The 25,563-nt window shown below is 39.3% G+C and overlaps 1 protein-coding gene across 2 annotated transcripts in view; it reads left to right on the top strand.

Moving 5' to 3' along the window:
- The window catches only part of FOXP1 (forkhead box P1), a 566,277-nt gene extending 547,720 nt beyond the window's left edge, over positions 1 to 18,557 (top strand). The window contains exons 18-21 of one of the 2 annotated variants that reach the window (XM_069476045.1): positions 2,392 to 2,513; positions 4,556 to 4,625; positions 9,183 to 9,349; positions 15,189 to 18,557. In XM_069476045.1, coding sequence (XP_069332146.1) covers positions 2,392 to 2,513; positions 4,556 to 4,625; positions 9,183 to 9,349; positions 15,189 to 15,333 — 504 coding nt within the window. In that variant the 3' untranslated portion in view covers positions 15,334 to 18,557. Of the gene's footprint in view, positions 1 to 2,391; positions 2,514 to 2,887; positions 3,058 to 4,555; positions 4,626 to 9,182; positions 9,350 to 15,188 lie in introns of both variants that reach the window. The other variant, XM_069476044.1, reaches the window with a different exon arrangement.
- The last annotated feature ends 7,006 nt before the right edge of the window (positions 18,558 to 25,563 follow it).

The following is a 25,563-nucleotide window of genomic DNA, read 5'->3' as shown; positions in this document are numbered from 1 at the left end:
CATTAAGACAGAGGGGCACTGAAGGGAACCTATGTTCAAAATCTTACCTTCTTTTCCTCAGCCTGCCCTGGGAGATAAAATATAAAGGATCTTTAGCTATGAATGCTTTTAAAAATTTAGGAAGTAGAAGCAGGAATCCGACATTTTCTTCAGATTGCCTTTTATAAATAGAAATGATCAAATTTAAAAAATAATTACCAGTTGTGAATATAATATTTAAGCTCAGATCTTCAGATTGAACTTTTTCATTTTGCAAACTGCAGGAAAAAGTGTCATTAATATAAACAACCCTAGATGAAGTACTTAATGACTCATAAATACGTATAATTTTCTCTATGTGTCCTTATTTGTACTGAGATCTGAGACAAAAGATGAAATGCCCAGTGAAAATTATGACTGAAAAGAGCTTACTCATCTTTTTTGAAAACTCATGATTTCTGGTTGCTTTCTGCTTAGATGTGCAGTCTTGGAAAACAAAACTTGGCTTTGCATAGTTACTTACATTGGCTATATTGTTCAGCCAGATCTACAGAAACCCTTTTATTGAAAGTAGCTTCTAAGCTCTTTAAGTTCTATACATTTTGATACTTATTTTAAAACATCAGACAGTGATCAGGATTGGGAGCAATGTTGACTTCTTTCCCAGTTATTCTCCGACGTGAATACATGCTCTGTCTGGATTTTTAAAGGAAATTTGGCTTTATTTATTTATTTATTCCACCTCAGTTTTTTTCCAGTAAATAATACCCTACCTTCAGCATCCCGTACTATGCTTTTGTGCAATATATATTTTTTAAAAAAGGTTACTTAAAAGCCAGACTACAATGTATATGCAAAGAAATTTGTCCTACCAAGTATAATTATGACATACCAAATATTTTTAGAGTTTTGTTTGTTTTTAAGCAAACCCATCAAACTTTTTTGAATGGGGTCTCCTTTGATAGTCACCTAGATATCTTGAACCTACTCCAATTATGCTGACATTACTCAAAACTTGTTGGGAATTTATTTTGTGAATCTCCTTGCAAACAGTTCATCACACTCTGCAATGAAATTATGTCTTATTATTATCTAAGTATTCCATGTCAAAGAAGAAAAATTATTATGTAGCTTGAATTTTCACCAATTGTGATTGTCCCCAAATTGAAACGCCTCTCAAAGTATCCAGATCCACCACCTTTAAGGATAATTCACCGTTAAGGAGGAGATAGTGCAGGTGGTGGAAGGGAAGGCCGCACAGTGTTTGCGCAATAGCAGCATTGCTGGAATTGAGTGAGGGCTCCACGGTATATGAAGTGTGATGTATGTGTCAGCTTCTCGTGCCCCAATTGAGTCACCTACTTATTCTGTACAAGAAGAAAGTTTTAAGTAAATGACCTGGGTCTCTGTAATATCCTCATGCCCAGTGTTGATTCTAGATCAGTACGTTCAACCAGGCAAGACTAAAGAAGTGAAGCTATATTTGTACTATACCCAGTAAGGGCTGTGGATTCTTCTGAAACTCAAAGGAAAGGTGAAATGTTAAAAGCTCTTCACCTCTGAGTTGAGATCTTCCTTTCTGATAGATTACCGACATCAAGGGTCTCAGCTTAGGAATGACCAGAAATGACTTTTAACCATTAAAAATGAAATATGCATCTATAGAAAATATAATTTGTGGGAAATAAAGTCATTTTGCCATTGAGAGTTCTACTCATGTGTTCCTTTGGCATTTACTTAATGATTAAGGGACCTGCTCGTAGTTAGGGTCAGCTCTCACATATATTCCAGAAGGTAAGACATGGCTTGATGAGAGATACTGATCCCTTGGGGTCAGTTCACCCCCTGACCCTGTCAGCCTGCTACACAAGGTGGTACTCTCAGTGGTAAAATCCAACTTAGAGTTCTTCTTAATAAAACCGATGGACATTTTTAAAGCTAGAAACTATCAAGAACAAAACTGTATTTAGCAGTATTAACCAAGTCTTCATCTTTCACGGTTAAAAAAAAAAAACACAAAAAAACTACCCTTTTTTCATGGGGATAGGTGGGTTTAGAAGGGGCAGTTTTATGCTTTGCATGTTTTCTTACTTTGAAGTCATAGTAACAATATTTTCAGATTTGTACTGTGGAACCTATTTTGGGCGTGTATGCATATTAAAAAGTATTTCTTCTGGTTAAATATTACCAGAGCCTAGATTAATATGCCAAAGTACAATGAATTCATAATTTTGGTTTATTTTTGCTCTTGGAAAAGACACCCTTAACCACAAGGAGGTCATCCACGGGGGTGGTAGCTGCAGCTCTTGGGGATGGTTTTACAAATGTGGACTGTTAGGCTGAATTTACTGCTGTTTTTGGAGTCATTTCTTATAGAAAATGTAAATGTTCTCTCTTTTATACTTGCTGCAGAATGCAGTGCGTCATAATCTTAGTCTTCACAAGTGTTTTGTGCGAGTAGAAAACGTTAAAGGGGCAGTATGGACAGTGGATGAAGTAGAATTCCAAAAACGAAGGCCACAAAAGATCAGTGGGTACGTCCACCATGTTTGAACTTCTTAGCCTAGCTTGGATTGTGCTAACAAGTATAACGTAGAGGCTTTGGCTGCTAGATGGTGTTAGACCAAAGAACTGGTTTCACGTTGTCTCAGTTAAGGGAAGCAAAAAAGCATTTCATCCCCCCTGTTTTGTATACCCACCAGTCCCCCTGCCCTGCTTGCTGGTCTTTGTTGCATCACATGCTAGTAGCTTTTAGGTGGCAATGCATATTAACCCTCACAAACCATTTGCTTATGCTTATTGCATTTTATTTTCTTTTTCCTGTTCCCTGTATTGGATGTCTGTTCTGCCCCCAACCCCGTCTCCTTTTGTTGCCACTCCATCTCCTTTGCTGCTGCTCCTATCCCAGGGTGCCATTCGCACCAACCTCTCACTGCATAAGTGCTTTATCAGAGTAGAGGATGAGTTTGGGTCCTTTTGGACAGTTGATGATGAAGAGTTTAAACGTGGCCGCCATATTCAACGAGGCCGTCCTCGCAAATACTGCCCCGATGAAAACTTTGACGAGCTTGTCGCACAGTAAGAGCCTTTACTTGCTTTTGTTTTTTTTTTCTGCTGTTGCTTTGGCTTTGCATGGTTGACTCATCCCATGTAGTTTTGCATTTCACCAATAGCAGTGCCACAGCTTTCTGCAACGAAACTAAATTGTGTGATTTGTACATGCATTTCTCTCGTTTCTCTTTGGAACACCAGTGCCTTGAATAATGCTTTTTTGACGTCTTTAATGCAAATATTGGTTGTATTTTGATTCAGCAGCTCACGGGGACCCTACAACTAAATACTTTTGATTAAGCCATAATTCCTCAGAGTAAAAAGGATATTTTTGTTTAGAGTTAAAATGGGTACTATTGGGGTAAATTTCTTCTTATTTGTTCACTCAGTATAATAATATAATGAATGATTAAAATGTTCCAAGCATAGGGAAAAAATTGGTAATACTGGGTATACTTCCTTTAAAGGCCACTGATAAATGTAGGTCATTTCCTGCTGGAAGGCACTTTTCCCTCAGTATGTCCTACATAATTTTTTAGTATTTTTATTTTTACTAGGCTGGAGATTTTCTTAAAACAATATCTTGACTTTATTTGGTCAGTGAATGCAGACGGCATCGAATATTCCCAGACCCTCCCAGATCTGGCTGTATAAGAAAGACATCAAGCCAGCCTCTCACCTTACTTAGGAACAACCCTCCCCTCCGTCTTCTTTGGGCAATAACTGTGCCTGGGAGATCTTCCTTAAGAGCCTTCCTGCCGTTCCTCTAGCAGTCCTTGTAGCGCTGGGATCAGGAAGATACTTAAGAACCAGATTCTGGCCGGGCGCGGTGGCTCACGCCTGTAATCCTAGCACTCTGGGAGGCCGAGGTGGGCGGATCCTTTGAGCTCAGGAGTTCGAGACCAGCCTGAGCAAGAGCGAGACCCCATCTCTACTGAAAATAGAAAGAAATTATATGGACAGCTAAAAATATATATAGAAAAAATTAGCCGGGCATGGTGGTGCATGCCTGTAGTCCCAGCTACTCGGGAGGCTGAGACAGGAGGATCGCTTGAGCTCAGGAGTTTGAGGTTGCTGTGAGCTAGGCTGACGCCACGGCACTCACTCTAGCCTGGGCAACCGAGTGAGACTCTGTCTCAAAAAAAAAAAAAGAACCAGATTCTTCCCGTACACTCCCAGGAACCCCTGCTGTCAGCTCCCCAACTTCCCCAGCCCAACCTCCAGGCAGCCGCCCTCCTGTTGGAGTCTGCTAAAAATTTGCAGAGAGGCCTCTGGAGGGAGTACCCAAGCCCGTCACTGCTTAAGCCAGAGTTTTATACCTAATTTCCTTGAACAGCAACATCTATCCCCAGAGGTGTGCACACAGACCAGTCCTGTAAAAGTAGGGAGATAGCCTGAGTTTTCTTTGGTCTTGTTAACTGGGGGTAATTTCTGATTTGGAAGGACACCAGCTAGCTTAAAACTTAGCTAGGAACTCGGGAGTCAATCGTGGTTAACTTTGAGTTTTTATCTTTTTCTTACACAGTAACCCTTCCCTTATTAAAAACATGCAGAGCAGCCACGCCTACTGCACACCTCTCAATGCAGCTTTACAGGTAAGATTAACGGCCGTCCCGAATATGCAGCAGAGGCACAGGTCTCCCCACTCATTTCAAAATATATTAGCCTCGCTCTAATTAGATATTAAATTTTAATTCCGTTAAACTTTTTTCTTAAGTGCACAAAGCATCGCACTCCCTGGAGGCAAACACATCGGGCTGCTTCAGCATTAGCAGGATGCTTAGCATTTTGAATATTGTGGCAAAAAAATTAAAAGTTCACTTATTAATATTTATCAGCAGTATCATAATTTCCATCCTCTTATTTCAGAATTTCACTTGAGGCAAAAATACCACAAGTGTAATTACTCTAGCACAGCTATTAATGTGCCGGATGATAGGCCACTGCATCACATGACCTTCTATTGTTCACGGGTTTAAAGAGAAAGCAGAGCTTTGTATTTCTTCTTCTTCTTTCAAAGTCGATATTTTAGCATCTTTTCTTTGCTCTTCGGGGGTGGCAACCTGGGTTTGGCCCACTCGGTAAAAGTAAACTGTTTTTGTTTGAACACTAGAGGTGTTTTTTTTAAAAAAAAAAAAAACTCTTTAGATTTCTGGCAGACTGTGCGAGATTACATAATCATTACACAGAATGTATGTTTCCTCCTGACAAACCGAGCACTTGTTACATCACCAACGGTGCTGGGGGCTGAAGACGTTGGTTTTGAGCAGGAGATAGAGCAACACCCAAATGTGAGCTATCAGGGCAGCCCCTGCAGGGAGCAAGCTTGTTATACATTGCAGGTCTCAGTTCTTAGCTGGACAGAGTTCTCCAGTATCACTGCAGTAAAGTACCTGGGCACAGTACTCAGGTCCCCCTCAGGGGTTCGTGGAGAGGCAGTGTCCTCTTGGCCAGTGGTCCCGTTTGTTTTTGATCCTCCCTAGACTGTTCTAGAAGATAGGCCAAGAGAATCTTGAGAACTTTGAAATGACATATTCTATATAGGTAAATCTGGCATCTGTAATATATAATACCATTACAGACCTTTGCAGCATGCATTCTCCGTGGGGGATATATTACCCCAAAATTGCTTCTTGTGCCATTCCAGAGGGCCATAGTACATAAACAGATGTTAAAATTTCTCAGGGTGAGGGCACAAAAGGGGTGGGAATGAAAAAACAACTGGGACCCTGGGCATTCTGGGAGGAGGAGGTACTAACAGGCACCCCGGTTCTTGCTGTTCATTAAACGAATAGGTATTGAGTGCCTGCTCTGGGCCCTATGGATCGCTTTTCCCAGATCACCAGCAGAGGCTTACGGCTCCCGAGAATGGATGACATGACTTTTACATAGTTTTGGTTTAGAGGCAAATTCATTGGACTTAGCATTTCAGTAATTATATTTATTTATTTCAAGCCTGAACCAGATTTAATAGGAGAAACTACTTTCTGTGTTTCTTTTAATTATTTGTAGTTTACACAGTAACTTTAGAAGAGTAAATGAAAGCACGCTTAGATGCCGCCACTGTAAATACCATTCATTAGTAACTTATTTTCCCTGGAGTCTTGTGAAGTGTGAATTTAAAGACTGCTCTATCTGGAATAGTATTAAGATTACAAGCACATTTTACATTCATGAGGCGGAAAGGCAAAAAAAAAAAAAAGTGATCCTCCATCCTCTGGATTCTCTTAACTATGTGACTAATTTCAATTAGTATGCCTTATCCTTTTAGAACTGTTCATGTTTCATCTCCAAAACATTTGTTTTTGGCATCCTCTGCACCCTTGCTTGTTTCCCCTAGTAGCCCAAAACCATCCTGCAGTTTTCCAAGAACATTTTTATGTCCATAATGAGGCAAGGTGAATTAAATGGATATAAATTCATGATTTGAGGAGTGGGTTGTTTCCCTCTCTTCTGTGAGGTTGAATCCTTGATAGTAGACAGTCACATAAGACAACTTTCTACTGTGCAAATTAAATCAAGCTCTGCCAGCAGGACTTCCTCCCCATTATCGCCCATTTCCATTTTTCAAGACAAGTAAAAATAATAGTGGAACAATATCTTTAAAAAATTACTAGAGCAACATAATGCATGATATACAATATATAAAATAGGACAGCAGAATCCACTACAGAAATAAAACATGGGACTTGGGACAGATTGCATTATGCTCTGAAAAAGTGAAGTAACTAAGGGTAACCGTAAAGCTTCGTATTTATAGACTGCCTTTTCCCCGAGGAGCTCAGAGTGGTTAATGTTCCAGGAGCGCTGGTACTTACGGACTTCTGCACCATTACTTAAGCAACTTCATTTTTTGGCAGAGGTGCCAGCTTGATATGAAACCACATACTGTGCACAGGACAATTTATATAATTAAGTCCATTTTTGTAGCACACCTTCTCAGTGGACATCAGCTACAGAAAAGAGCCACTTTGTTAGGCATAAGCAGTTGGTGAAAATTTTGCTAACTTTGGGTGGGTTGCTCTGATCATTTGCTCAACAAAGAGTGTTCGAGAGGCTCTGCTGCGGATCAGGCACTGGGATTGTGTTGCAGGCCAGTTGATCCTTTTTTAAAGGAACAAGGCTGGTTTTCATCACTTGCATCTTTCTTGTTTGAGAACCAAGGGGTCAGTATAAATGCTTGCCTTTGTTTGCCCTTCACCTCTGTGGCTGCTGGGCCTCAGCCCATGTTCTGTGATCCATTCCCAATCAGCTATGGCCTTGACTTTGAGAGCCAAGGAGAGTAAATGCTCATCCCAGTGAGGTTATCCCATCTATGGGGTGACCAACTCGTCCCCATGAATACATGATCTTTTCAATTTTGTCTTCTCAATTTTTGCTTTGGGGAGCTGTTAAAATAATAAGCTAGTAACAGTCCCACTTTTGCCACATTCTGACCATGTAATAGTGACATCAGCTTGTGAGAGCTGATCTTGCGGTATTTCCAGAGGAAAGAGGCTTAATTGACGATCCCAGCAGAACTTGCATGACTGAGAGAGGCGTGGCCACTGTGTTGTCTCAAATAAAGGCAGTTAAGACGCTTGTCCAGCTGTAGTTTGCAAAAAATAATTCTGGCAACTGTTCTTCCAAAAAATGAAAAAATGCTTTATTGTAATTACAAGAGAGCTGTTGAAAGAAGTACTTGATGCAAATTATTTGACAAACTGTGGGAGAGTGGGGAATGTTCAGATTTGCTGTTCATCAAAATGAGTTCACCATATTTGGAAATAAAAACAGGATTTTCCCCCCTGCTTTTTGAAAGAAGGCAGTTATATACATGCAGAAGCGGAGGGAAGGAAGAGCCGTGGGCTTGCAGAGGCCTAGCTTTGTTAGGTGAGGTGAGGTCTTCCAACGCAGGGCTTGTATCTGGAAAGCCCTGGCTTCAGGGGTTGTAAAATGAATGAGGCCGCAGTTGTCGTAACAGGCAGACTTCCTGCAGCCCAGCTTTGCACTTTCTTCATTTTTGGCTCTTACTTTCTGTTTAGAGCCAGGGTTTCTAGAATAGTTTGGACTCTTACATGACTGGCCAATTGATAGACGCCATGCCAGATTGTCTTGTGATTGTACTTTTTTCTCATTAGGATGGAAAACCAGGCATAGTGTTGTCTGCAAGAGGACAGTTTTGATAAATCCTGGTCTAATTACAGCTGCCAGTTTTTGAAAGTCTGTCCTCCTTAATTAACTGAAAAGTCACTGGGTCATAATCACCACCCAAATGAAACAAATATGGAGCCTTTAGTCCAATGATACATTTAACTATTGTCTGCCTCCCAGACTCGGTGGCCCTTTTATTCAAATGCAGTAGGACAGGAAGTAAATAGTATCCTACCATGGAGTTTAGGGTTTCTTCTTCTTTTATTTCCCCACTTTTTAGCTGACACTCATTTGGAGTGACTTTGTCACCTTTAATATCAATGTTCTTAGGCACCAAAAAGAAATATGATTTAGAGCTTTCTTTTGCCAGAGATTTTTCTTTAGTTCTGAAATCCCAGGCAATTGGTCTGAGTCTGAAAGATTATATGGTGTTACCTTCAACCAATTATCTCAAACTATACTAAACAGATTCAAAAAAAATCATTAAAACGAAAAGGATGGGGGAGATAAAAATTGATTCCAATTCTATAATCTCTTCCTTTTCTATAGGATCTTAGAGGTAAATGTTTATGGAAGTTCTCATAAGTTTGAGCAGTGCAGCCAGAATAATCTGATCAAATTTCTAATATCCAATAGTAGAGTCATCAAAATGGATAAAGAAATGAAAATTCCATTATCTTTCACTGTGATCTGGAAATATTCAGTTCCCCTTGAAGAAAGGCCTCCGACAACCTCATATTAGACACCCTTGTCTCACCATGTGACTCTACCGAGCCAGACTGAATTGACTCCTTCCTCCTTACAGGCACTTTGGTCCCCCCAGTTAGCTCTACAAAACCAAGCTTGGGGCAGGTGCCACAAGGCACTTTTACATCAAAATCCTTCTACCCCTCTTAGAAACTTGTATTTGCCAACCGTGCTATAATTAACTTAAACTGAAGGCTGTTGAATACACTTATAATAGTTTCCTTGTCTCGCATACCCTGTGTCTTCATAAATTTTCTCTTGGTTGATGGCAGGCTTCAATGGCTGAGAATAGTATACCTCTATACACTACCGCTTCCATGGGAAATCCCACTTTGGGCAACTTAGCCAGCGCAATACGGGAAGAGCTGAACGGGGCTATGGAGCATACCAACAGCAACGAGAGTGACAGCAGTCCAGGCAGATCCCCTATGCAAGCCGTGTGAGTATTGTCCACTCAAAAGGTCTTTGCCTTCAGGCTTTCGTCTCTGTGTTACGTGCACACAAGCCCTTCTCTGGGCTCTTTGTACTACCTTCTCTGTAATTTCTGATTTCCCAGAACCCAGACAGAAGTTTGTGCTTCTAGAAATGTTTAGCACAGTTAGTGCATAAAAGGACTATGTGCTAACTTGCTCAGAAAAGCAGTCAGCCTCCTCTGGTCCTAAAGAGCACACAGCAATGAAATGGGAAACACGTTTGCTTTTTCTCTTCCTTTGCATCTCAGGCAGTTTTGGAAGCTCCACTCCTTTTTTCTCCTAAAATTAATATGCATCTCTCCATGAAAAAGTTGGCAGTTTGTTCAACTTTCAGGCGTGCTGAACCTAGCAGGGAGCAAAAGATGCTTGTTTACTTGGTTGTGTGATAAGCTTAACCGCGAATGCAGTGCCACGGCATTATTACCGAGCATTAATGATGGCACAAATGAAAGGTGGCATGATTTATAGATTGCTCTTAAAATATCAAAAGGAAAATTAATAGGAGCATTATAGCAGCAGACGGCAGTATAATGAGTGCAGATATAACTGAATGAAGTGATGGGCGACGGTCACCCATGCTGAATGTGAATGGCACCAGGACCGTGCCAACCACGGGACAGGCGGAGGCCAGGAAGCTGTGATTGTCCCCGTGGGTGGGTGATGGGGGAGAATCGATGTGACTACAATAACGGCCCTCTCTCCCAGGAAAAGTTTTGAAACAGAGAAAAGAAACCACATTATTCCAAATGATTGGATTTGTGGGAAATGCTATGGAATGACAGTCTGTCCCTTTTAGTGAGTCTCTGCAAAACTGTTGCCCACTTTCAGGGACTAACACATTTAGTGTTTGCAATGCTGTCAGCTCCTGGAATAGGCCGCTTGTTTACATATTCTTTCTGAATTACCGACCAACATCTTACTTTAAGATAATTTGGGTGATAGCAGTGGAAAATATGACCTGTAACAATTAGAAACAGAATGAATTGGCATCTAATGACAGAGAAAAAAGTGTTATCTGTCAGCATAATTGGAGGGTGTGGGGGAATCTGAAATTTGATTTTCTAGCATTTGCATTTCATTTCCAAAGTGCTTTGAAAAGGATCTTTAAAGGTGGAAATAATCATTTTTAATTTATATGGACATCTTAGCATTTACTGCACAACATTTTAAGAACATGTTTATCTTTCACACCGATGTTGCTATATTTCATCCTTTCTAAAGCAACCTGCTGGTTCTGACTAAAAGATGAACATGAGTGAAAATAATAAAGTCATTGTCATGACAGGAGTATTTACTCAGATATTAAGGAAGTTCAGAGCAAATGTACATTGGTATATAAGCTACCTCAAGAAATACTCATTAGAGCAAAAATGTCTTAAGTTATCAAATGGAAGAGATGCTATTTCTCATAATCTCTACCAACTCCAAGGTTTAGTTGATGTTTATTCTTATCATTTAGTATAAAGGATCATTAAAATAAAAGGAAAAAAGCTTTGGATACCAGCCTCCAAGGCAACAGTGTAGAGTGATAATAATTTTTCTGTGCAAAGTAAAGTCACTGTGAAGTTTAACAAGTTTGAATTAACCCTGGTATTACTGAAAACCATGTTTTACAGCAGTCATCATAATTTTTAATGAAATGAAGGTTTCAACTGGTTTTTAAAAGAAACCCTACATAAAGACGTCAAAATGTGTTGCTCAAATCTCACAGGTTTACACTGTTTGCTAAATGTAATTATACGTCAACAGCGGCTTCCCTGTGCCTGCTATCAGTGTCATAGACTGTTACTCTTTTTGACCTCATACTTCCATTAAGCGAATTCTATAATGACATGGTTTTCCTTCTTGTCCAATATGCATTACCCTACTATGATGCAAATTGTTTTTTAACTGTTCCAGTCTATTGGAATAAATCAAGCTGTAAACTTTACGGCACGGCTTGAAGGACCTTGTTAGGAAGGCAGCCTATCTAATATTTAGTGTTGAAACAGAACTCTTCATTCTTACCCTTTCCATGACTCTCACATACCACTACATTGCGTGTCTCCTTTGAAACACTAGAAAGTAAGCACATAATTATGGCTTTGGGGTATTATACTTTTATCCTGATAGGAGCTAAAGGAGCTACAAAGCAAAATACTCCATGCTGTGCATACACCCCCAGAACACAATGCCTTTAAACACCAGTCAGCTTTATTTAAAAACTCTTGTGTTCCCAGAGTGGCTAAACAAAGGAATTACTCAGATGTAAGGAGAAGGGAAATGTGTGGTTTTGCAGTTATTCATGGGTAGCCCTTTCAGAAGTTGGGGTGGTGGGGAGGCAGCATCTGCAAGGGGAAGAAGGTGCATCGTGCCGCTCGGATTTCTAGGAGACACCGTGAGAGTGTGTGAAGCGTAGTGTCTTAAATAGTTTGCATCTTATCTGAAATGTATCGTACGTGGAAATCCATCCTGTTTTATTCTTTGAAGCACTGCATGCCTCTACTACTACGGTTGCCACACCCAGGGGTATCTGCTAGTATCAAGAAATGTCCTGAAATTGGGTTTCATTTCTCTGCAGTTTTAAGAAACCTTAACATTTAACCTAGATCGTCACACAGTAGACTTAGCCAGTTTACATTTGCTGGGAACCACTTTGCATTAGGCCACTGGGATCGAGCCAGCAGGCATGACAGGACCATTACCTGTGTCTTTGGGATAGTAAATAATCTTAATGAATTTTGGCTGCCCATTTAGGGGAAAACCATTTTTTTTTTTTTTTTTTTTTTTTTTTTTTTGCTTCTACAGCTTTTTTAAAAATTGGCATATCATAGTTGTACATATTTTGGGGGTACATGTGATATTTTGATACTTATATGCTATGTATAATGATCAAATCAGGGTAATTGGGTAAGCAAAATATTCTTTCTTGTGAACTGTTTTTTTAGGGGGCCGTACGTGTATCTGACTTTTTTTTTTTTTTTTTTTTTTGCTTAGCAAAACATTTGTTAAAGTCTAAAATTATAAAGCAAGAACTTCGTTAAGATGGATCTATTTCTTCTAGGGTTCTCCAACTTCCTTCTCCCCCCCCACCCCAAACCCTAAATGATCTTATAGCATCAGATTCTGATTTGTAAATCTGAAGAGATTAATAAATCTGATAGTTTAAAAGAAAGGAAAATGTTGAGCCTCACTCTATGGCCAAGTAAAACGCATACAAATTCCTATCCGATGGACATTACCAGAATCATGTGATTGGTGGAGAAAGAGGGGGTAATTTATGAAGTGACAATTCTCAAACAATGAAGATATGAAATAAACATGAAGAAATGTTCACCATTGTCTGTAATGCAAGAAACACAATTTAAGGCAACCTGAGCTTACCTTATTCTTGCTAAGCAGCAAAATTTTTTTTTTTTTTTTTTTTTTAAATAATGCTTGGTGCTGATGAATTTGCGTCTAAATTGATAGCCCCTTTGGAAATTATTGTTGCAGTAAATCATAAGAACCATAAAGATGTTTTGGCCTTTGCTCCAACAATTCCATTCTTAGAAATTTATCCTAAGGAGGTAAATCAACAGAAGTAGAAAGATTAATGGATAAAAATGGTCACTGTATTATACAAACAGTAAAAGGGAGGGGGAAGAAGACAATCCCAAAATGTCCAGCATTAAGGGACTGACATGTCAACACAATGGAATCTCTTAGAGCCATGTTATAACTGTAAAGCTAGCAAAATAAAAGATCATATTGCAGCTGTGTTTACAAGATGTAAAAATACCACCCCACATGGAAAGGGATAGCACAAACAAAAAAACCAACCTTAATTAGGGGTGTATTTGGTGATTTTTTTTTTTTTTAAAGGAATAATAATCACTATACCTAATTTTTCCCAAAAGAATGCTACTGGGGCTTACTCCACAATGTGTGCCGTGTCACAGGGCCCCATGCCTAGAAGGACACTGCACTTTTCTGTTGTTGTTTTTATTATTTTTTATTTGTATGTATAGAGTTGAGGTCTCGCCGTATCTCCCAGGCTGGCCTCGAAAGCCTGGACACAGGCGAACCTCCTGCCTCCCTGGAGTAGCTGGGGCTATATAAGCACATGCCACCGTGCCCAGCATGCACTAATTTTACGGCTGTGCTGTATCTGTCCTAAAATTTTTAATTTTTGAGCCAGGAACCCTACATTTTCATTTTGCACTGAGCTCCACAAATTATGTAGCCAGCCCTGAGTCTTACTGTAGAAAAGCACAGATTAAATAAAACCATTAAAAGATTAAAAATAGATGGAAAGCCATATGTAAAATATACTGTAATGCAACTTTGCTATATTTTGTTTTGCAAATAGCTTTTAAGAATAAGGGCATGATTTTTTTTAAAGCTATTTACCTAACATCTAGCCCCCAAACTCTCCCTATGCTCTGCTAATTTTAGAGTCAATTGATTGTGAAGGTTTCTGTCTTCAAGGGCAGTCCAGAGCACTCTTCTGTTTGTTTTTAAATGGTTCAAGGGGCCTTTGGGGTTTGCATACAGCATCAATTATTTAGGAATCCAACTATCCCCGGTACCACCTCTTACTACTAATACTTGATAATGTCAATTAAAAAATTCCTCCCTTCTGCAGCCTGTCCCAGAGATGGGACTTTTTTTTTTTTTTAACTTGAATGGTTCTTTTACATATCAAAAGCCCTGCAACAGAAAGTAATTTGTATTTGCAAAGGATCCCTTGTAAATATGATTTACGAACAACATTTCTCAATTGTTATCAGAGTGGTTTTGTGTGATCACCCTAGCACCCTTCGGGTGAACCGTGCGCTGGGCCATAATGAGAAAGTTGGCAGATCTCATCTCAGCCGCGCACATCCCACTGGCCGCTACCAGCCGGGCCTCATGTTTCGCCTTGTTTACAGCTGACAGCGTTATTATTCTGATTGGGGCTCTGCTTTCTTATCATATTGTTGTGTTGAGCGAGCCTTTTCCTCTCCGTTTGTGTTTCCTGGCAGGGCTTTTCTTGCCTTATTGACAGTTTGTAAAAATATGCATTAATTTGGAGTTTCCAGCATGTATCATGGTGTCTCTTCACTGTGTTTGCTTGAAGTTGATTAATGATAGAACCTCGCTTGGGGTCGTCCTCTAGAGAGTTCTTTCACAGGTTCTGCATGTTAACTAGCAAAGCAGAACACACAGCAAGCCATGATTAGCCCAGCCTCCTGTGCTCGGTGGTCCCCGCAAACCACCGTTGCATTATAGATGCTCATTTCACATACTTATTTGAAGATTGTGTATATCCACCCAGGATACCACCGTGGGGCCTCTTACCTGGTCCTCTCTGAGTGTGGTCCCAGGACCAGCAGCAGCACCTAGGAGCCTGTTAGAGATGCAGAGTCTCAGGCCCCACCCAGACCTGCTGCATCACACACTGCGTTTTCATGAGGTCCGCAGGTGATTGGAGTGCACGTTAAAGTGTGAGAAATGCCACCGGGGAGGACAGGCCCGAGTCTGTCCAGAGATGAGTCATTCTAGAGCAGCACTATCCAAAAGAACTTCTGCAATGATGGAAATGTTCTAGCTCTTTGCCGTCCAGCAGGGTAGCCACTGGCTACGTGTGGCCTTTGAACAATTGAAATGTGGCCAATGCGACTGCGAAACTGGGTTTTCCATTGTGTTACGTTTTCATTCATGTTAATTTAGAGAGCCACACGTGGCTAGTGGCTACTGTATTGGACAGTGCAGTTCTGGGGTGTGGCTTTTATGTTGCCCCAAAACACTTGAGTTGCACTGGGCTGCAAAGTGCCCTCACTGAACCTTTGCTTGTTCTTCCAGGCATCCTGTACACGTCAAAGAAGAGCCCCTCGATCCAGAGGAAGCTGAAGGGCCTCTGTCCTTAGTGACAACAGCCAACCACAGTCCAGATTTTGACCATGACAGAGATTACGAAGACGAACCAGTAAATGAGGACATGGAGTGAATGTCTGGGCGGGCCAACTCTGAAAACGAAGATTGGAAAAAGAAAAAGGAAAAAAAAAAAAAAAGTCAAAAGTTAGCAGTGAAATTGTTCTCCATTTGTTGTACAGTCTGGAGGATTTTCACTACATTTTGACAACTCTGAAATGTGTTAACTCTTAGTGCCATCAAGAATCCCATTTGGGAGTATTTTTGATTTTTCTACTTTTTGTTGAAAAAAGGAATTTGTACTCTGTGCATTGGATGGACTTGTTTGGTACTTGGGATTTTCCTCTCTTAACAGTCAACATCAGTGTTGTAAATTTGCTAAACTGATTCACTTTTAGCAGCAGACTTTGAACTGCAGTCCTGCCAACGCTGGACACTGAGGACACCCGACAGAGCTTGTGCACCTAAGCTGCAGACCAAGCCTTTGCCCAGAATTTAAGGATTCCAATGGACGACCTATTTGCACAGTACTGCATGTTGATTATCACTGCCTTTACTCCTTTTTTTTTTTTTTTTTTTTGCTTCCAGTTGGGATGGGGAAGGCCTTTGTGTGTGTATTGGGGGGGAGGGGTTAAAAATAATTATCCCAAACTTTTTAATGTATTGCTTTTTTTTTTCTTCTACTATACCATTTTAAGTTCTGACCTCAGGCCTCCATTTGGGCCCATGGCCTCTTGGAGGCTTAAAGTTTTCTGTACCTTGTGATGAATGTTAATAGGTGTTTTTATTATACAAAGCTGAATGTCATTTCTCGTTTGTAGCTTTCTGTCACTCATTCCATCTTCCTTCAGACATCACCACGTTTCTCTAAAGTCAGAAAACATTCCGTTTTGGTCTTTTTCAAAAAGGTCCCAAATGCTGCACTCTACACATGAAGGTCCTCTCACACAGATGTGACGTCCTGCCAGAAAGAGAATGAATGACAGAAAAAAAATAGACACACTCTCTAGGAACAATGCCGATTCATTCCATGAAGCAGTATTGGGGGTGGTCAGGGGGCTGTTTCAGATTTTCCTCTTTCTTTTTGCAGCAACCATCTTTCTTGATAAATGCCACAGCATTCTACCAGCACAAGGAAACATAGGTAGCACCGAAAAAAATCTCATAATTAGACTGACAATATGGTCGTGGAAGGCTCTCCCTTGTGTAACCAAGTTGCCATGGGCTCTCTGTTATAACCAGTGTGGGTTGCTTTGTTTGCAAAACGGCCCCAAAAACCGGCTTCCCTGAGCAACTTTGCTGAAAAATGGTGGCGGCAGTTACGCTGAATTTGTACATCAGTTCAGACCTGCTTGGTGGCATTAATCTGTTTGCGAATTAGATTTCAGATCGAACTTGTTTTGGAAGTTAATGAGGACTGAATTCAGCAAATGCTAAAGTGTTAATTTCAAATGTGCAAATTCGGTACTGCAGTTCAGTTTGTTTTGCAATATTATCACACCAACCCAGTATCAAAAACTAACAGGAGAAGAAAGACATGAGGTGGGCTGGGCTCATCCCAGCCCTGGGCTTTTGGGAACCAAATATGGTATGCAGAAGGTGATGGTTCTAGGTCAGCACAACCTCAGTCCTTAGAACCCCTCGACACTTCCACTCTGCACCTACTTCCGTGTCATTTATTTATCTAGGACTGTAGCTTTTGTTTTAGTTTGAGAGCCTTTCGAAGCTTAACTTATATTCTTTGTACCTTTTTTTTCCCTAAAATTACCAAAGATATTACACAAAGGTAAATTATGTTCTGTTTTATGCTTTATCTGATGAAGCCAAATATCCTCTTATTGTTGATCAAAGGAGGCAAAAGAATTTAGAGGCAAATGACAAGATTATAGGCTATTGCTTACCTGAGAAAGAGAACTGCTCCTTCAATATAGAGTAAATTTAGAAGACCAAGTAGGTAATGGAACCAAAGTTGTTACTTTTTTCTAGTAGTTTTTTTTTTCTTCTTTTCCCTATACCTCTACAGAGACCAAATCTCATTCTTACAAAGAGAAATTATGGGACTCCCACAGATAAAAATAGGACACAGTATTAAAGGAGCAACAGAAGGAAGAGAGTGGTCCCATCTCAAAGAAAAAAAACAATGAATGTATGCCACTGAAAATTAGGGTAGTCAATAAAGGAGACAGTTAAGTGTCAGAACAGAAAAGCTTCCACAATTGAACTAGACCACATAATAGTATTTCTAGAATTAAAAAAAAAAAATTTAGAAAGATTGTATGCCACTTTTGTTCAAGGACTGTGCTATGATTGCTGCATTAATTTTAGTTTATCTTGGCATATATCTTCCAGTTGTTTTTGGTTTTGTTTCGTTTCGTTTAGGCTTTGGTCAGCATTTTTCATTTAAAAAAAAGTAACACTCCCGTCCACTCATAAGCTTGGTACAAAAACTTCTTTGGCAGTTACTTTTGAAGCTTCACTCTGCTTTCTGTATAAAGGGCAGTCTGTGGTCACTCAAGACTTTTTTTAAGAAAAAAACTTTTCCAGGCAGCTTCATGATGTACAGGCAGTAGCCAGACAGGTCAGGGGAAGGGGGCCCTGTGCTTCTAAACTGAGTGGTTGCTGGTTAGTTTGGTATTCAAAAGAGGATAAAAATCTGGTAGATTAGTTCATTCTCAGCATGTGTAGCTAGACATGAGTAAAGATAACAGCATGAGAAACTGTTAGTACGCATACCTCAGTTCAAACCTTTAGGGAATGATTAAAATAAAAAAATACATTTCACTCAGTTGCACTTAGTTGTATGTCTTGCATGCTTAGTCTAAAGACTGTAGCAAAAAAAAAAAAAGAAAAATTAGATTTTACATATCTTTGCAGGTATCACAGCCTTGCAGAAGAACCAACTGAAAAAAAAAATTCTCAGGCTTTACAGCAAGCAAACTTCACTATGATTTTTACAATTCTGATTCTGTATCCCTTGGGGGTATTCCAGTCGCTTCTTTAGGATGGGGTTTATTATGTTGTACATATATCCCAATGTGTCTGTGTGAATCTTTGTCTTTTTTGGGGGAGGGCGGAGGGCGGTTCTTTTTTTAGATATTGTTCCTAAAAAGGAATAAATGCATACACCTGTTTGTCAAAACACCTTTGCTTTTTGTGCAACTGCTTTATATTAACTATACTAAAAAAATAGCTTTGGGGAAAAAAAAAAACTACTGTATGTAATGGAATTGCAGAATGTGCTGCACATGTATTTTATTTAGTTATCCTTGCTTTAAGAATATTGGATGACATTTCCTGACATGTGGGAGGGAGAAACTCCCTAACTTTTTTTTTTTTTTTTTTGGCTTTTAAATTGTAACATAGTTGACAAGATTTTTTTTTTTTTTTCTGTTCTCATTGATTGGAGCATTTTGTACAGGTTTTTTTGTGTGTGTGCGCGTGCGTGTGTTAATCTGTTTTTTGATACATTCCTATCCCTTGTGTTTTTCCTACCACTGCCTTCCTGGCTATCTTAAACAAATTCATACATTTGAAAAGAAAAAAAAAAATGTTGTTTAAAAAATGTTTTCTCCTGCTGCAGTAAATATTTTGCATGATGAAATTCCAGGGTCACACTTTGCAAAGTTTTATCAGTGAAGTAGTGATTAATAATGGGGAGTGTCAAAACTATTGAACTTTTGTATAAAAAAGAAAAAAAACTTTTACAAGGTGCCAAGATGTAAAGACAGTTTGTTACTTTTTTTTTTTTTTTTTTCTCCTCAAAGAAAAGCGTACGTTAGGGAGGTTGTCCTGTGTATCAGACAAATGCACTGTCAGGAATGAGGATGAACCCTCCTGGTCCCTGGAGTCTGTCCCTGTAAGAGGAGTTAGGCTGCCACTTTGGACCTGCAGCAAAATGGAAAATCAAGGCTTATGTATGTACGTGAAGAGTGACCTCCATCCAGCCCTGCCACCTTCGGACAGCTCTAACTTTATTCCCGGCATTCTGTCAAACCCAGTAAAGAAAACCTTGGATTCTTAACCCAAGATACGATGTATTAATTAAATTACTAGCTTTTTTTATCATGAAAAAAAACCAGTTAAATGATTCCTTTCCTTTTCACATTCCAGTTGAGCTCTGTTTCCAAGGGCACAGAGAAGAGTGTGTTTGTAAGGATTTTGAAGCTTTTTGGTACCTTTTGGTTAACAGCATACCCTTCCTGATATTTTGGATGTTTTCAAAGTCGGTTTTGCTTTTTAATCCTGAGAATCAGATTTGCAATTCTAAAGGCGTTTGTTGGGCCACCCATAATCCTGATGAAGATGGTACAGTCCGGACTGTGAGCATGGTGCTTCGTGTTTATGTGCTGCCAGTAACAAGAATTTTTTTTTTTTGTTTTGTTTTGTTTTGATAAGGCATAAAAGAAACTCATTCCTTGACATCAACTGTAATTCCATCATTCCATGTCTGTGGATACAGACAATAAAAAAAATGTTGTGTAGTCAGTACTAATTACTGACATTATAGCATTCTCAAATGCAATAAAAATGCTGGTTGTTCACACTGGTAGTAAAAGTCGCCACAGCCTAAGTTTCTTTCCCCTCCTGACCTGCTGATATTGTATGTTAGGCATATGCCTCCGGTTCATCACCAGCTGCTTCCAATGCAGAATTAAAACCAATCTTAACTAAAAGCTTTCATCATCAGAGAGAGCGGAAGCTCTTATCCTCAGGATTTCCAAGCGAAAAGTATCCACTTAGGGAATTGGGAAGGGGGGGAAAAGAGAAACGCTATCTTTTCTCTTGAAGAAGCGCACCCTTATTTTTCTTTATCAAATTTTATAAAGAAAAACAAAATGTTTAATAACTAGCATTAAGAGCAAACTAAAATTTCAGAGGAAAGCAATTTCATGAATAATTCATTAAAATTTCACATCTGCAAGATTAGTCATCCAAATAAAATGCTAATGTCAAAAACATGCACCGTCTATAATATTCTCATCAAGAAATCTCTTTGCATATAATGATAAATGCTTAGATTAGAACAAATGATTTTATAAAAATATTCTATCAAAAGTATGCTAGATAACTGTATTCAGTGAAGAAAACAGAACTCCAGTACCTAAATATTCCAGAGAAACCGTCTTGATTTGAGATTTTTTTTTTCACAATTGCATACCTTTAGAAAAATTTGCTATTTTTCTTTAACATTATTCTATCATATATATTCTAGGGATTAATGAATTCGAGCGTCATTGTTCAGTAAAAATTAGATTGCCAGTATATTGAAAGCAGTAGTTTAAGTGGCCAAACCATGGTAACATAAAACCATTACATATATAATTCAGAACACATAATGCAAGCCAAGAGATGAACTTTAAAATTAACCTAGCAGGCCTTATTCCACAAAACACCCACTGATGTTGAGGAACGTGTAAACATTCTTTCCTAGCATTGATTTGAAAAGCTCATATTAGGAAAGTTTTATGTTTTTTTTTTTTTTTTACAAGTAGATTTTGCTATTAAGTTGCAAACTAGTGTCCTCTTTTCATTAACAATTACGCCACATCTAGAAACCCTCTGGTCAGATAATTAGTAAAACATTTGAACCCTTAATTCTCACCCGGCTACTAAGAATGCAGTATTAGGGTTAATTGAAAGTCCTTTAATCGCCAGCTTAAACATAAATACTGCTTAGAGCATATACAGTTGGTAAAATTAAGAAGGAACACTATTTCTTTTAATAAACTGAAGGATCCAAAGCAAGTATTAGGATATGTTGGTGAAGATTTTGCTAGTTGGTACACAGTACACTTTTAATTGTACTTCAGGAATTGTTCTCAAGCAGGAACACTCGTATATTTCAGGCTTGTCACTCAAATAAACAAGACAGCAAACCCAAAATATTGGCTCTTCTTTAAAATGGGGGACTTTATATAAAGAACATAAAAGTTAATACTAATTTCACACCAACACAGGCAGCCTCATAACAGTAGCAACCTTCCCCTCCCCCCCAGAAAAGATAAAAACAAAGTATAATTAGTCTTATTAGATTTTGTCTTCTTTGATGATAATACATATTTATGTGTAGGGTAGTAATCACAATTTATCTTTCATCTTCATTGTAGTTGAATCAAAGTATTCTTTATTCAAATAAAGTGAAGTTGGGTCTCAAACCTTCATTTAAGGAATTGACTGATTGATGAAAGGTTTAAAACAAAATTCACGTTGGAGGGAAATTAAATTACATACAAAAACACTGGTTTAACTATGGGACAATATTTGGATTAGGAAACCATCATTCTAGATAATACCTTCTTGTATTTATTTTTAAACTATTTTATTTTTTAAAAAAACAAGCATCTATGTTGTCTTCCAGTTTGATTATAAAATGACATTTGTTGCTTAATACCAAAATATATTCATTTGAAATTATCAACGTCCCCCCACCTTTTTTTTTTTGGCTTATATTGAAAATACAGGGAAGGAAAAAGACAAGCTTTAAGTTATAATGTTAATTTGAAGGTAACCAGCCTTTCAAGAATTAATTTCAGCCAAAGCAATAATCATTATTTACCAGCGTGTGACATTTTTATCACTCATCATATTAGCAAATTTCCATTGAAAATGCTTAAAATGGTTCCTCATAAGGCAGATAACTGCTCTAGCTGTAAAAGTGACCAACACAAGTGCCGGTACTCAAACATTAAATTATACTGTAATTAATAAAGACAGTTAAACTGTCTACTAGCAACAGCAATTTAGGTAACCACATTTGATCGGCTATAAATTGTAACTACATTAAAATTCCAGAAATATTAGCAATATGGATTACTTGATGGAAGTCAGTGCTGATCACCAACTCCCATTTTTTTTTTTTTTCTTTCTTTTTTTAAACAACGGAAGCTCAGGTCATGTTGACCACAAATCTGTGGGCGAAGATCAGGCCTTAGCACTTTTAATCTTGTGAAACAAGCAATTACAAATAGTTGCATCGATTTGTTAAAAAGCTTTAGGTGACATAAATTGTTTCCTGTTTAGCTTATTGCTCTGATACATAAATGTCACCAAGCCCAGTATTAATTAGGACCATAGAACAACACAGGGTGGCGAGGATGGCTTCCAATCAAGAATTTGTCAGTCCTTTGTGAACGTTCTCAAGGGCTGCTCTCCCTGGCCCAGTTCTCATTAGTGACAGAGAGAGGAAAGGAAAACTATTTTGTTACATGAAGTCTTTAATACCCGCTTAATTTGGGGGTTCTAAACTAAATCTCAGGATTTCAGACTCACTTTCTTGCCATTTGACATAAAATACCACATTTTTAAAATATCTTCTAAATAGAATAATATTTACAAGGCATTTCAGCCCCTGAAAAGCTAACACTTTCTCCCTTCTCAATGTATGATACTATACGTGTTTCCTTGGGCTTATATTTCTACACTTAAAATACAATTTTAAATGGCTTTTGCATGCTATTGACTTAACATAAATCAAATGTATCATATATAGTTTCTTTAGGTTGGCATGCCACTTAGAAAAATATGTGAGATTCTGGGGGGAAAAATCTGGAGAAAATTTATTAAATCGAAGTTTTTACTGTAATAGAATATTAATGTAAGCCAATGCTCATTTGCCATTAAGCTGATCCTTTTTAAACATACACATGCTTTTTATTATTTTGCACTCAAGCAAAAATTCCACATTCAAAGACTTTCCATCTAGTCGGGAATGTCTCTGGCAAGAAACATGTCAAGAAATCCTGACCTCCAGAAAGACAGCGGACATCATCCACACTGAGCATTCACCCTACTAGGCAAGGAACGCAAACCCACTCCTCCCGAAATATAAGGTAAACACTGGTCAACAGTATGGAATTGGGAGAAACAATTATTCTTTAAATCCTTCCTCACTGCTACTCCACCAGCACACAGATGAAAATGTTTGATTTGCAACATAAAAGATTCATTAATTACCACTTGAATATTTAAAGCTATTTTGCAGTCTAACAGAGATAGATAAAGCAGTGAATTAAAACCCCTAATAAAATTGTAAAAATATTTCGGTACGTTTACCCATGTTGTGATTTAGGGAGAGATTCAAGCATTCTCAAGGAATAGAGTCTTAGCAATTTTCAAGTGTGTATTTGAAGGAAGGAGCTAAATGTTTGGGGAATAATTTGTTTCTGACTTTCAAATGTTTACTAATAATTTATTTTCAAATCAAGCCTGCTACTTTAGGACTCCGTGGATGGGGAAAAAAAAAAAATCTGCTAAGCAGATCAGAGCATTATGTGTCTGACCAGAAATTAAAATTATTTCAGAAACCTTTAGCTGGGTTGAAGGGTTTAGAAGCTACACACATAAAGTGGTGATTTCCTTCCAAATCTAAAAACACCCAACCCCAGAACACAGCCGAGCAGTCCTTTTCCACCCCGCTGTACAGCACGTGACTTATCTACCCATGACCTGTTAGAGGGTTTTAGTGTTTGGATCCTGGGATCCTAGAAATAGAACGTGCCAAGCTCATTCTTTGAAATCAAATGCTAGAAATCCAAATACCAAGTTACCAGCCCTGACCAAAAGGAACTGGGTGACTTCGGCAATTATTTCATCTCCTTGGTCCTCGGCTTCCTCTTTCTGTTAATTGAGGACATTTAACTAAATGAGGGAAAGGGTTCCTTCCAATTTTAAAGTTCTAAAATTTTAATAACATATTCCCCCTTGGGGACTTTTCTTGATGAAATCCATGTTCTCAGCATAAAAGAATCTGTGTGGCACTCCATATTCACCAGCATTGTGAGAGTGTGATATCAGACCCTGCTTGGTAACGTGCCCTGTTAGAAGGAATTTTCACTAGCATGCATGCTTCCAACCATCCATCCGACCACAAATAAGCATTAAATGACCTGCAGCTGAGGGGAAGACAGACCCACACCCTGGCCTCCCCGTACCTGGTGGTTCCCGGGGAAGAGAGCTCTGAAGCATTAGGCTGTACTGCCGTGCACTCGGCGCTGATGAGAGGGGACACACCGGAATGCACAGGAAGACCACCTACCCCCACCAGGGACAATTAGGGGGCTTTCCCCAAACATACGAAGTTTAACTGAAACCCAAAAAAGGGCTAAGCCTAGGCCAGCTGGGGAGAGGGAGGGGAAGTTCTGAGCAGAGGGACTAGAGCTCAGGCAGGGCCTGGGGTGTGAGGGGCTTCTGAGCAGGGGCCAGCAAGAAACATTACGGAAAGACGCTGAATGAGGTCATCATTGCAGTCACCATATCTCAAGTACCTGGCGAAATAATAATTCTAATAATTGTTAGCAACTCTGAGTGCTTTGCACAATCTAGCTCAATAACTCCTCAGGAGGTTGTACTCAATCAGCTCCACTTTCGAATTAGGAAACTGGGGGGACAGTAAAGTCAGGAGACCTACCCCACCCCTCGGGATCCATTCTTATCTGGCCACACTGGTCTTGTGCTTGTTGGGCTGGCAGTTTTGGAGGCTCAAACCCACCAAGCATGCTCTCCCTCAAGGCTGGAAGTTTGCTTTTCCCTTTGCCAGGAATGCTCTCTCCCTGGCTCTCTCTGTGGCTCACACCTTCACTCCCTGCAGGGTCTCCGCTCCAATGTGCCAGCAGAGAAGCCTTTCCTGACCTTGCAGTGTAAATGGCTCCTTCACTACCCACTCTACTTCCTCACTCCACATCTCCCTTTCCTGCTTTAGGCTTTCTATTGCACCTACTTCCTCTTGACATGATATATTTGTGTCTTTGCTTTCTGCACATCTCTCTCCAACTATAAGGGTAGAGACGTTGCCCGTGTGGTTCCCTGCTGTATTACCAGCATGAAGACAAGGAACTGATGCTTACATTTGTTGAGCGAATGAACAAACGTTATGCTGTTAGGAAAAGTAGAGGTGGGATTTGAACCCCTGCAATCAGATGTCAGAGCCTGCCTTACATAAACCACTGCATTGTATTTCCTGGCCAAGCCAACCAAATATCATTTCTAAAATTCTCACACTGAACGTGCGAGGTAGGAATGGCCACCAGCATTTTACAGATGAGGACGCTGGGGCTTTCTAAGTGGCATGCTCAAGGTGGCACAGAGGAGAATTGGGGAGGTTGATGTTTGCCCCTGTGGCTGATTCTACAGCCCCATCTATTAGCACTGGTCATGTCACCTACCTCTGCAGTGCTTCTTAACAAAATGAAAAGTCTCGTATAAAGGTACCAAATACACTCACATGATATAATAATATAGCTTTAAAGTACAATCCCTGACATTCATTTTCAAGATATTATGAAGTTGTCAAATAATATGGAGGAAAAAA

The sequence above is a fragment of the Eulemur rufifrons genome, chromosome 7 (assembly GCF_041146395.1).
Source record: "Eulemur rufifrons isolate Redbay chromosome 7, OSU_ERuf_1, whole genome shotgun sequence".
NCBI classification, from domain to species: domain Eukaryota; kingdom Metazoa; phylum Chordata; class Mammalia; order Primates; family Lemuridae; genus Eulemur; species Eulemur rufifrons.
The sequence above is the reverse complement of the archived record's forward strand: the minus strand, read 5'-3'. Positions and strand labels throughout refer to the sequence as shown.